General features: G+C 45.0%; 1 protein-coding gene across 1 annotated transcript in view; it reads right to left on the bottom strand.

The window, feature by feature from the left end:
- The window catches only part of GABRG3 (gamma-aminobutyric acid type A receptor subunit gamma3), a 552,883-nt gene extending 539,207 nt beyond the window's left edge, over positions 1-13,676 (bottom strand). Inside the window, exons 1-2 of the mRNA XM_084773946.1 lie at positions 13,551-13,676; positions 8,158-8,306 (exon numbers count right to left, since the gene is read on the bottom strand). Coding sequence (XP_084630072.1) covers positions 8,158-8,306; positions 13,551-13,603 — 202 coding nt within the window. The 5' untranslated portion in view covers positions 13,604-13,676. The remainder of the gene's footprint in view (positions 1-8,157; positions 8,307-13,550) is intronic.
- Between the last annotated feature and the right edge of the window lie 107 nt (positions 13,677-13,783).

Below are 13,783 nucleotides of genomic sequence, written 5' to 3' on the forward strand. Positions count from 1 at the left end.
GGGGTCTCTGCAAGTGGCTGTTGGTAAGCAGGAGGAGGAATGCCCATCTTCTGAGACTGGAGTGCTTCTCACTCAAACATGCTAATCCAGATGCAGCAATTTTGCTCAATTCCTGAAGTAGTAATGAATAAACATAAGAAACAAATCATTTTTATTCTATGAACTGAACTGATTATTCAAATGAGGTCCAGGCACAAGATTATATTTAGGGACATGTGACTTGAGTAATTTACCCAATCATATTTTTAAGAAACACTAAATTGCTTATACAATAAAGTTTCATTACACACTTTCTATACAGGAAAGCATACAACCTAGCCCAAATTACTAATGAATGAACTAATTGATGACTTAAATCTAGATGGTGCTAACATAGCCCTGTCTTACACAAGCCATTTAAGCTAGAGAAGGTGCAAGCGGGTCCTAACTGCTCCGGAATGCGTGAAGAGCCTTTCCCCAAACATGAGGGATACTCCAGAAGGGTAACCTGCTGCCACAAAGCACAAGGAAGACTCAACCTGGTGGCTTTGCGGTGTCTAATTAGTCTCTCAGGAGATGACAGGTATAATTTCTCCACCAGATTTGCTCTCCACCTCCCTTATGCATTTGAATTCAATTTGTGGGAGAGTCAGTTAACTAGCTGCACAATAATAGCTCTCACTTCAAGCACAGCAATTAGGAATGTCTGTTTCCTCTCCTCCTACATCTGCTCTGAGCCTGGAGTGAATACATTTGAATTATTTTCTGGGTATACAGTAATTGCTGGGAAGTGACGGCATGGCCGTCTGTACAGTAGGCTGTGGGTTGCAAGAAAGGTCTGTCCTACCTCAGGCCAGGTGGAGCTGACAGGGTTACCTGGTGTGTTAAAATAAAACACCACTAGAACTTAAGTCACACAACTTCCTGGAGAAGTTAGATTGTGAGCCAACAGGGCATTGTGGGCTGAGGAACCTAGGTCCAATTCCTCTTCCTTGGCAGCAAAGAAGGGAACTTCAATACGTGCTCTTCATTCCTTTAGACTCAGTGTCTTCTTTCTTTCCCCCTTTTAATTATTGATTTTTTAACTGAAGATCAAACCTAGGGTCCAGCATACTTTGGGCAAGGATTCTACTCCTGTGCCACACCTCCAGTCTTTCTTATTTTTCTTCAGATATGAGAATGATAAGAGTGACGGCCACTGGTCTCCATCTACTATCAATACAAAATACTTAACAACCATTCACCTATTTGTGAAGCCTTTCTTAGACATCTCAGATTCGCTCAAATGGTGTGTTCCCACATGACACTCTCAACACAGTGCTGTGGGACATAGCGGGCAGGACTAGTGAGAGGAAGGGGTGGAGGTACTCGCTGCATCCCCCTTGCTAGCGTACAGTCCTTGCTGAGAACTCACCTCTGTGGCCAAGGTGTCTCAGACATTTTGTCTCTCAGTTCTAAGGCAGCTCAATGAAGGAACCAAAGAGGCACATGAAAAAAAATTTTTTCTTAAAAACCATGTATCACTTATACAGTAGATCAGCAAAGCCTAATCTTTTTTTTTTACTAATTAAGTTATTCATTTATTTATTCACTTTACATCCTGACTGTAACACCTCCCTCCTCTCCTCTTGGTCCCACCCTCCCTTTCTCTTCCTCCACCTCATCCTCTATGCCTCAGTAAATGAGAATCCCCCTCCCTCCCACTCACCTCAGCTCATCAGGTTGCATCAGGACTCAATTTATCCTCTTCCCCTGTGGCCTCCTGAGGCAGTCCTGCCAAAGGGGAGAGACAGCCCCCGCTCCCCTTACTAGGTGACCTACATGAAGCCCGAGCTGCCCCTCAGCTACATCTGCGTAGGGGGCCGAGGTCCAATCTATGCATGGTCCTTGGTTCATGCTTTAGTCTCAGCAAGCCTCTCTGGGCCCTGGTTAGCTGGCCCTCGTGGTCTTCTTGTGGAGCTTCTATCCCCTCCTGGTGCTTCTATACTTTCCCACACTTTTCCATAAGACTCCCTAAGTTGGCTCAATGCTTGGCTGTGAGTCTCGGCATCTGTTTCAAACTGCTGCTGGGTGGAGACCCTCAGAGGAGAGCTATGCTAGGCTCCCTGTCTGTGAGTATAGCATAATGTCATTAACAGTGTCAGGGGTTGGCCCCCGCCGATGGGATGTCTTTTAAGAGGGACACTCTATAACTAGATTGGACTCCTAGTGGAGGGAGGAGAATATCAACCCACCCACAAAAACTCCAACCCAAAATTTACCCTGTCTATAAGATGTGCAGGGATAAATATAGAGAAGAGACTGAAGGAACGGCCAACCGATGCCTGGCCCCACCTAAAATCCTAATCGTATCTATGGAAACTGAGAGTGAAACAGTGGGCTAGCAGAGGCTGAGAGGAGATGGGAGAGTGGTCATCAGGAACTGAGTTAATGGAAGAGGGGTGCCTCTGTTCCAGTGTCCACATTGGTGAATACAGACCAGTGCCATGCTGTGGGTTTCAAGTACGCATAAGAAAGGATGTTCAATGTTTCACCACAAAACTTATCAATGTTTGAGTAAAGAGACATAATTAACTTGACTTGAACATCCAAATAGACAAACAGGTATCAAAACCTCCACAAATATGAAAACTGTGGGTGTGTGGCAGCGTGTCCAGGGAGGACACTGATCTATTTGCCTCATTCACTGGGTTACTGCAACAACATGCCCTACTCTTCACCCAGCTGCCTTCCATGCACATCTAGAACTCGCAATGCATTTGGGGGAAACATACTTTAGAAAAGCCAGAGAGAGAGAGAGAGAGGCAAACACCTGCAGAAGAGGAGCACAGCAGTGAACTGTCTCTTCATCGACCTGCCCAAGAGAAGATCCAGGTTAAGTGTGCCTGTGGTCACTTCCTCCCTTCACCTACGTCATCATATAGTGTAACAAAACATAACCCTGTCTCAACGTGACTCCATTAAGCTAATGGCAACGGCATCTGCAGCATCTCAGCTGACTATGCATTTGCTGTACAGGGTACGACAATGGCTACAATAGGTAAAGTGCACTAAGCTTAAACAGGGTCAAAACAGTAAAAAAAGTGATTCTGATTGTTATGAGAAACTGGCCTTGGAAGCAGAGCCCCTTCAAAGCTGGAAAGAAAATACATATGCAGTGTATTTCCAGGAAAGCTGCTCTTAGGCAGTCAGCTCTGATGTAGCTATCAGCAAGCTGCTGGAGTTCGCTAATCAGGTGCTGTTTGGTATTCAGCTGAGACAGGAGGATGCATCCAAAGGCATTTCAGGGACGGTGACTTTTATCAGGACCCTGTGCTGTCCTAAGGTTTAGGGAAAAGTCACGTGCTCCTCTGAAACAACAGAGGAGCATCCTGCATTGTGACTTTGCACTCCACTGTTCTCTGAAATCTTTTTCACTCCAAAAGCAAAGGGATCTTCTCCTCTGAAAAATTCACAGCTCTTTATGTCCACAGCGGGAAGCCTTCCCTAACCTATGGCCTCTTGCGATGGTTCCAGTTGACTGTGGTCAGCCAAAGTTCAAAATTAGGTGACTAGAGCACAGTGAGATATTTTGAGACTGTGTTTACATAATGGATCTCATGAAACAGTGTTGCCATTTTGCTATTTTATTAATTGTTATTATTATAAATTTGTAACCCTGCCTTATTAATTCAACTCTACCATAGGTTATCATAGGTCCTCTGTAGGACATGCTATCATATATATTTCTAGGCACCCATTGAGGGTCCTGAAATAGAACTCCCATGGATAAGAAAGGAGCTCCTATAAACTGTAGAAGTATGAACTTTGCTTGCCTGTGGCACAGACAGGACCTTTCCAACCAAGCATCAGTGTGTGTGTGTGTGTGTGTGTGTGTGTGTGTGTGTGTGTGTGTGTGTTTGAATATGTTGCCTCAAACTTTCTGTGAACAACACAGTGTACCTGGCCTTTCAGGGGGCCATAGAAGTCTAGGTTGGAGGCTGATCGTGCTAATTTTCTATTGTAGAGATGGCTCAGCAGCCAAAAGCACTGACTGCTCCTCCAGAGGTCCTGAGTTCTATTCCTAGCAACCACATGGCGGCTCACAACCACCTATGATGTGATCTGATGCCCTCTTCTAGCCTGCAGGTGTACATGCAGGCAGAGCATTGTATACATCATAAGTAAATAAATAAATATTTTTAAAAGTTTTTAAAAAAGAAAAATATTTTCAACCCAGAGAATGTGGTGCCATCATGCAAGGTACAAACTAGACAGAACTTTCCAAGTACAGAGAGTTTGTATTTGTTCTACCAACACTGAGAAAGACAGCAAAAGTTTAAAATCATCCTTTTTCCCATTGGAAACCAAACTGTGCTGTTCTTATCACACTACTAACTTTTCAAATGGTGAAAATGGAAGAGTGGGTGAAACCGAATGCACAAAACTTGTACCACAGTCATTTAGACCTAGCTCATGCTGAAGTATTGTTTTTATTCTTTGAGAATTTCATACATGCATATGTGTTTTTATCAAACCAATGCCCATCTCTCTTCTAATTCTTAACCCCCCGTGACTTTTCACTTCGTGTGCTCTATATTAAACTACTAAGGTCCACTCAGTACTGCCTAATGTGCACGGGTACAAGGGAGCCTCTGGAATACGGGTAGCCTCTCAAGGACCACAGCCCAAAGAAAACGGACTGTCTGTCCCCAGTATCAAGCAGCAGTTCCAATAGCTCCTCAGTCAGGGGTGGAACTTACTGTACCCATCTTCTCATCTGTGCTAGGATTGTGGCTGGCATGACCGTATGCAGGTCTTCTGCATGCAGTTACAGCTGCTGTGAGTACATGCGTGGGCTGACCTTATCATATTAGCAGTCACCCACTACCTCTGGCTCTTACAATCTTTCCATCGCCTCTTCTGTGATGATCCTTGAGCCTTAGGGGAAGGGTGTGACATAAAGGTCCCATTTAGACCTGTGCACTCTATATTCTCTTATTCTGTGTACACCAATTGTACCTCTGTGTTAATTGATGTATACTGCAAAAAGAAACTTATCTAACGAGACAATGCATTAATCTATGGGTATGAAAATGAGTACTTATAGAGAAGTTCATTACTATATTGATTTAGCAGAATAATAGTATTACATTTTCCTCTAAGGTCTTTGACCTATGTGGCCACAGGTTTTCTCTCTTGAGGGTCTATGTCTGTCTTAGTTACTTTTCTATTGCTATGATAGAACGCCATGAACAAAGCAACATAGAAAATAAAGTATTACTTCAGCTTATGATTTCAGGGGGTAGAGTGTACAGTGGCAGACCAAAGGAACAGCTGAGAGCTTACATCTTGATCTACAACCACAAAGGAACAAAAGGGAAAGAGAGAGAGAGAGAGAGAGAGAGAGAGAGGGGGGGGGGGGAGGGAGGGCGGGCGCGCGCTAACCCAAATACAGTATGAGTCTCTTAAATTTCAAGTCTTCCTCGAGCAACATACTATCTCCACTAAGGCCATGCATTCTAATCCTCCTCAAACAACCACCACCTGGAGACCAAGTATTCAAGCATATGAGCCTGTAGGGACTAATCTTATTCAACCACCCCCCCCCAACAACATACCTAGTCATGGGTTTCAGGCCGAGTCAAAGGTACCAGGTATGAACTCCAACTCGTTTTAAATTTAAATTGAAATTTATTTTTAAAAATCCAACTTGGCATTTTCCAATCAGAAAGGTGTTGGCTACTGCATACTATTTGTACCACTAGTACGTAAGTAGCCATATCTTGCCAGGCCAGTCATAACGCTAGGACTCAGGCTTCACATATGGGTATAAGTATTCATGACTTTTCTTCTTTGGTAACAAGCATTGGACGTTCCAGCCCTAACAAATCTAGCCAATGGGGCATGAAGCCCCCAGGTGTGTACCAGCTTGATTTCTCCATGTTCTGGGACAGAAGTATGTCTTGTCTGCAGCAGTGCTCTCACCATCATGTTCCGAAGGGAAACCAAGACCAAAGTCAATGCCTGATAATGCTTGGTGGAGGTTCTATGGAACACCACTGACAAACAACCAGAAAATAAATGACCCATGCCTGGCGAGAAGCTTTCTATTTGGTAGCCTATAGTGTCTGGGAGAGGCAATATCCCCATCAGAGGCTAAAACCATTTCATCTCTTTTTATGTGTGTGTACGTATAAATTTTAGAAAGTTTCTTCAGTAGTGAGTTTCTACGTGGCAGTTTCTTTTTCTTTTTTTAAAATTTTTATTTAAGTAATTTATCCAGATTATATGTCAATTGTTATCCCCTCACTTGTATCTTCCCGTTCCCCGCTTCCTCCCTCTTTCATCCTACTCCCCTCCCTTAGGTCTGTGACAGAAGGGGACCTCCTCCCCTACTATATGATCACAGCCAATTAGGTCTCTTCCTAGTAGCCTGCTTACTCTTCCTCTGAGTATCACCAGATCGCCCCACCAAGGGGACGTAGTCAAATAGGGAAGCACCAGAGTTCATGTCAGAGTCACTCCCTGCTCTACACACAACTGTGGAGAATGTGCTGTCCGTTGGCTTGATCTGGATAGGGGGTCTAAGCTTACTGCATGCATTGTCCTTGGTTGGTACAGTAGTTTGAGCAGACCCGCCTAGGTCCAGATCTCCCAGCCTTGATGGTCTTGTTGGTTTCTAGGACTGTTTGGATCCTTCTATTGCCCCATTCTCCCTTACCTCTCACAGCTGGAGTCCCAGTAGGAAGTCCCAGTATGTCTCTAGTGTTACTGATTCTTCCCCATACGCCCTCCTGCTGCTCTATCCTCCCATCTCCCACATCACGCGACCCTTCTTAGTTCATTATTCTCCTGCCTCTTTATATGTACTCTGTATTCTAGTGCCTTCCCTTTAAATCCGCCCCCTCCCTTGCCACCATGGTCACTTACTAGTTTCCTGACTTCTGTGATTACTCTGATTCAAAGATACCATCCACATATGAAAAAGAATAGGAGGTGTTTGTCTTTCTGAATCTGGATTTCCGAGAATGAACATTTCTAGCTCTGTCTATTTATTGGAAAAATGTATTCAATTTTTATATGTGAATGATAATAAATATAATATATTTCATTATTCACCTGTTGCTAGACATCTAGGCAGTTTTTGTTCCTTGGCTAGAGTAAATACAGGATCAGTAAATATGGATGAACCAGTATCTGGATAGTGGGACATACAATCCTTTGTGTATAAAGCCAAGAGTGGTATAGCTGCATCATGTGGCAGATCTATTTTTCCATCTTTCTGAGAAATCTCCATACTGATTTCCACAATGGTGGTCCCAGTTTGTACTCACACTAACAGTGAATAGATGTTTCTGTTTCCTATATCCAGGCAAGAATTTATTGTCATTTGGTTTTATTTATTTATTTAATCTCCAGATATTCTGACTGCAACACACTGAAGAAACATTTTTAACACTGGGTGGAAGTTAGAAAGTAGTGTCTCGTCTCGTTGTTATAAAAAGAAATGAGGCAAGGAAACTCGACACGGCTTATCGCAATGGATGCCCACCTTTAAATTCTCCTTCATTCATCACAAAGACTTTGAAATACCACGCCAATTAGAACAAAGGTAATTATAGATCCTGCTACAGATAAACTACAGCCCTAGAATTCAAAACTTAGGGGGACTTTGGGTGAAGGTCACATGGCAGGTGACAAGCTGATGAGCACCATATCAAACAGAGCCCTGGGGAAAAAAGTTCTGAGAAACTCCATAAAAGGAGAGCCAATAAATCAGATTCTGTCCATATTAAAACGTGCGAAAGAGCCTGGGATGAGTGTGAAGACAGGAGACAGATCTGACAGACAGTAAAGAACAAGTAAGGAGCTCTCAACCTCAGCAGTAAAAAAGGTAAAAGAAAGCTTAGCTATCCAACTTGTAAAACAGGGGATATCACAGCTATCCATTTCCATGAAGAGAGTGTGCTGATGAAATCTAAACACACACAGCAAGCACAGTACAGTAAGTAACTGAACAACTATAACTCAAACCCCAAGGATATCACAGGGAATACAGACCTACACTCTGTAACAAATACAGGTGACCTACCACACTGCGTTAGCAAGTCTGAATTTACAATTATTTAATATGAAAGTTCAAAATGCATATCTTATCATAGCATCTTTTATGTTGGAATAACGAATAGTGCTCACTTCCAATGTCCGGTCTCAGCTTTTTGTCATATTCTCTCAGCAGTTTATTGAGAATCAGCGTCACATCAGTGTCTTGCGATTTGGGTGCCAAGACCCACTTCTGGTTGGATGGAGAGTCTTCGTTCTCATCCTCTTCCACCCTCCTGGACCTGCAGTTCAAACATAATGTGACACATAAGTTGCAACAGCTCCAGAAAATTTCTTAAATTTGCTTAGTGTGTGTGCTACTGAAACGAATGGGAAGTTCAGTATCCTCTGTCTAGTCATACGCATTACCTGTAAAACTCAAAGGAGTTAGAATGAAAATTAGGAAAAGTTCCACGGGAAGAATGCAATTGCTGTTAGCGGAACAGCCCTACCCAAGTTAAACTGGAGATCTGGCAACGGGCAAATGGATAAGTACCCTCACCAACCTGCCAAAGCCAGATACCCTTCAGAGCCCATGGTAGAGTTTGTTTCTAAGTCTCAGCTATAAGACTGTGGGAAGAAGGAGTAGGTTTTTACAGAACGAGCTCATTGAAAATAGCTGACCCACTGTGCTTCCTGTGTGGCCCGGACTTCCGTGTGGGTGTAAGTGTATGTGTGGACATTATGAGGTGGCCTGCTTTGCTGGCCCTCAGCATGGGGGAAAGCCGAGGAGTGTGTTGTCTCAGGACTGCAGAATGTCCTCTGGCGATTTACACACCTTACACACCAAAACTAGTTTTTTTTTTCCTCTCTCTCTCTCTCTCAGCGGGGAATCAGAATCAAATATTTGCTAGTATGTCTTCAGCACTCTGAGCTTTTAAGTGCATTCTACTGAGGGCCTGGATACGCACGGCTGGCCTTCTGTCCTGCTCTGCTGAGCACCACAGGACCCTCTACAGAGTGGTCCGTGCTTACAGGAGCACCGATGAGGAGAAACCTCAAGACAACAGCCGGTTTTCTCGGGGAGTGGGGCCCTCCAAGTCACAGCACCTGGGGCTTAAAAAGAAAAGTGTCTCTTTCTACCGTGAAGCAATGTTTCCTTGCAGGTGGCATGCCACTGAACCTTAGAAGGAACAAAAGTCCCCTGAAGGGGACAGGAACCCCATGAGAAGAATGACAGAGAGAACAAATCTGAAACCAGAGGGACCTGCAGAGACTGACGCACCAGCCAAGGAGCACGCATGGAGAGGACCTAGACCCTGTTCAGAGGGTGGGTGATAGGCAGCACGGTCTCCATGTGGGCCCCATAATATGGGGAGAGGGGGTGCCTCTGACGTGGACTCTGTTACCCATGCAATGATCACTTCCCTCTGGTGGGTCAGCCACGCCATCCCACAGAGGAAGAGGATGCAAGCAGTCCTGATGAGACTTGATAGGATGCAGTCAGATGGTAGGTGAGAAGGGACCCCCCCTTTCTAAGGACTAGGTAAAGGGGGGAGGAGGGAAAAGGGAGGGAGGGTGGACCCAGGAGGAGATGAGGGAGGGAGGTGGGCTACAATCATGATGTAAAGTGAATACATTAAAAATAAACTTTAAAAAAAAAAGAACAAAACTCCTTTCCTATTTTGTCTATGTGTATGCCTTGACGTCACTTCTCTAAAAAGAGGGTGAAAGGGAATGCTCTGAGAGGGGTTTGTCCTGACTGGACACAAGCTCATTTCTGTTTCTACCTCCAGACAGGAGTCAGATTTCAGCACCACATCAAGTTGCTTGTGGTCGGACATGTCCGTTCCCTGGCATTATCAGGGAATCAACGAAAAGTATAGTCATTTTAAAGTTTGGTCCTTTGCCTTCACTCAAATCTTCAGAGTTGTATGTACATGTATAGGCAGGCACACATCCCCTTGGTTGCATCAGTCTTTTGTATGTGTTAACAAGCTATGGCTGACAGGAGTCGTGGTCCAGCAGTCTAAACCCAAATTCATGCACTGCTGTTTCTTCTTTACTGAAGACTGGTCCCAGGATTCCCAGAACACACCAAAATCTGAAAATGGTGAAGTACACACATAAAACAGTGCCCTGTTCACACATAATTAAAATGCTTTTAATTATTCCCAGGTGATTAGTTCAATACAACTGCTATATAAACAGTTATTATAAGGTATTGGGTAGTAAATGAGGGCAAGAAAAAGTCTGTACATGTTTAGTACGACTTTTCCAATCAACAGCTGCTTGGAACTGCACATGTGGAACGTGTGGTCATGAAAGGACACCGATCCACGTGTGTGTGAGAGCTGGTGATAACGAGCCTTGTAGAATAGCTTTTGCAATTAATCTCTTTCCAAATGGATCTTAAACTGAAGTCTAGTTCATGAATCCTACTGGCTAGATGATTAAAATAAACCATCCACAAGTTCCAAAACAGTTGTGGATTTTTACCTAAGCTAAATAATATTCACCGCCAAGAGGAATTCAGGATTTTTGGTACATCTGCCACCCAATAAGGAGAATGCATTTCACTGCCTGTAAAACTGAATTTGTATAAAAAGATATTATAGAACTTCAAATGTTCGAGTATGAGTATTTTACGTAGTTAGAAGCTGTGTCACAAATGTTAATTTTATCACCTTGCAAAAACAAAATAAAACAAGAATGAGTAACATCAATGACCTGGATGGCTGACAGCCACACAGCGCCTCTAGGACCTAACAAAGCATGCCAGGGCAAATATACTTGAGGACTGTGGAAATGAGTAGCTAGATCCTCCCAGTGAAATCAGGCCTCCTCTGTGCCCTGCTGCATGCCTTTCCTGTTCTCCCTTTCTCTTCTTCCTCTGGTCTCCTCTTCTCCTGACCTCTACTTCACCTTTGCAGAAGCAATAGGTCTGCATGGCCCTCGCTGCCCTACCCTCACCTGTGCACAGGCAGCAGGCTTGCTCCTAGGTTAACTATACTCCTATACCACACACAGTCCCAGAAAAGCTAGCTACTTTGCAGGGTGGATGTTATAAGGAGTCTCATTCACCCTCTAGTGGTGAGAGGTGTTACCTGAAATTGCATAAGCTTCTTCCTGAGTGGCTAGGGCCAGTGGGAGTGCTGGGGATCAAAGCAGGGAAAGACGGATGGTCTCTCCCTCTCCTCAGTGGAACCCCAGCTCTGTACCTGGTACAGGGTGCCTCGGTGCTCCTTGCTCCTCAGCTGCCAGCACTGTGCCCCACCGTGTCCAGGAGATGAACCCTTGCCCTACACTGTGCCCCGAGAAAAGCCCATTTCACTTCAGGGGACCGACTAGCAGGTGGATGAAATGGAATTTCCCTTCTCTTCAAAATTCTACATGGGTTATATATATAACATTGTGAGAATTCTGTTGCTTGGATTGCTGTATCCTTAACAGCATTGCTGCAATTAGCTTTCCCTTAAAAATAAAGCAAACACATGCTCAAGCCTCAGAGAGGATCTTTACTCCTTACACCTTCTATTCATCAGAATGGCAGAGATAAGGTCCAAAGGAGTTGTCAATATAAAAAAAAGAACTCAGGAGCCCTGAAAATCATCTTCAAAGCATCTAAAGGAGCTTTGCATGCATCCTCCTGTGCAGGAAGCTCAGCTATGGAGGGCAGGGGTGGGAGAGGCACCCCGGTTGTAGACACCCTCATTGCAGAGCCACAGGGAATTCTGTCCGAACCTAGCTAGAAAGCATCCATACTAGTAAGACATCTTGAACGCCGAAGAGAATCCTCTTACAACAAACAATAGATTGAAAGATAGACAGGCCATTCAATTATCTTACATGTTTGTTGTAAAAAAAATCCATTAAAAAGAAAAAAAAAACCCAAACACCTCTTCTAAAGTAAGGCATATTGCAATAAAATTAAGTATAAAATAGGTTCTTTCAAAACTGATATGCAACCGTAGTCACCAAGACTGAACAACACTCAGATAGAAAGCATATTAACATTAGTATGTGTACCTTGGCTGGAAAGGAAAGACGAGGAATCCCAAGAGATTTGGTGTGTTTGAAAATTTTGCGGAAACCAGAGTGTTCCATCCTACCCTGGAGAACACAGAATGATGAGGGAAGCTGGCAGCCTTCCTTCCAGGACTGTGTCTATAAATCTAAGCAACTGATCAAACCCCTGAATTGCAAGCTAGGTTTTCGAGTTGGTGGCTATAGCAGGGGACATGCTGATGTGACTGCAGCCTTACTGATGCTTCTGGTGGTGTCTGCCTCAAAACTGAGATCCCTCCAGGCACAATCCCCTCCAAATCACACTTTTCCATTGCACTTCCTAACTTGGTCCCTGAACAAGAAGAAACTTTGGTGGAGGAGAAGCCTCAGGATCTTCTGCTTCCTGAGTGAGTGTTCAAGTCTCCAATGTCAATTCAGCAAGGACAAGTCCTGGGGACAGAGGCAGGGCTTTCTTCCTTAGGGTAAGGACCGTGGTACCTGTTTTAAGAATTTGGGATGCCACCTCTCATAGTTTGAGGGGGAGTTATTAGGGTGGCTTCCCAGTTCTGGTATTTCACAATGTGGATGCAAATGAAAGCCTGTGACATCTATAGGACTTGTGACCCTCCTGGATAGCTGCTTTCTCATTTGCTTTCTGATTCAGGAAACTGAGAAATGTCAGAGCAAGTGTGTCCTGGGAATGGGGCGTCCTCTGAGTCCTAGGGTGATGATAGGAAAAACAGGGATTTCCAAAGCTCAGGGCAGTCTGCAGGCTCTAACCAGAGCACCAGTCTGGGAGACGGAATTAAACCATGTCAGCATCTCCAGTTGTGTTTATGGCAACAGGCTTTAACCCTTCTAGTGCCACTTCCCTTTCCATGAGCTAGCTCTTGTCTGTCTGTAGAGTGCTTTTGAGTTTCTATTAGCTGACTGGTGTTGGTTTGGGGGATTCACAGTGAGGTAATTTCTTACAGCTTCAAGAAGAAGCTTCCATGTGAACCCCAACAAGATTCTTTTTTTAGAGACAGGGAGTGCTTGCAAGTGATGTAGGGCCTGGAGGAGAAGCAGGGCTTTTCCTAACCACCTGCCCCAGCCCCCTCCACTTGCCTTCTGCCAATTACCTCTCCTGTAATCTACATAAGGTTGTTGAGAAAACAGAATTCCTGGGTCCTGGGGTTTCTTTTCAGCGATGGAATGGATGGAGTGTTAATTATGTGTGTCAGAAAGCTCTTGGATAACTGATGAGGAGAAAGACAAGACATTTTGATTTCCCAATTCCCTTAAAAACATCATATTCTAAAATCACCGGAACAGTCCCCCCCCACACACACACACACACTCACAGGGTTGGAGAGGACTACGGTGACCCTGGAGAGAGGGGTCTGGTCCTGGGGGAGACCTACAGGTGAGGTGTGGGAACCTTCCCTCTTCTGCAGTCCAGTGGACGGCGCGCACCAGGGACCGGCGGCCGGCAGACGGCGCCCCCCGCCGCCCTCCCGCCCCCGCCGGCCTCGGGGAAACGCCTGGGAGCTACTTACCGAGCGTGCAAGCCCGAGAACAGGCAGAGAAGAAGCAGCAGCTTCGCAGCCATGGCGCTCCCGGCGCGGGTCCGAGGCCTCTGCTGAGCTCGGCTCTCAGGGAGCGCGGGCGTGATCTTCACCTTGCTTAGGCGCCTAGGCTGCCACGGGCGGGAAGGGACAGGTGTCTGCTCCGAGCGCCGCGTCCCCGACGGTCCGGCTCCTCCGCGGGACGCACGCGAGAGGCAACGCGT

This window comes from Acomys minous (genome assembly GCF_964271855.1).
Source record: "Acomys minous genome assembly, chromosome: 2".
Taxonomy (NCBI): Eukaryota; Metazoa; Chordata; class Mammalia; order Rodentia; family Muridae; genus Acomys; species Acomys minous.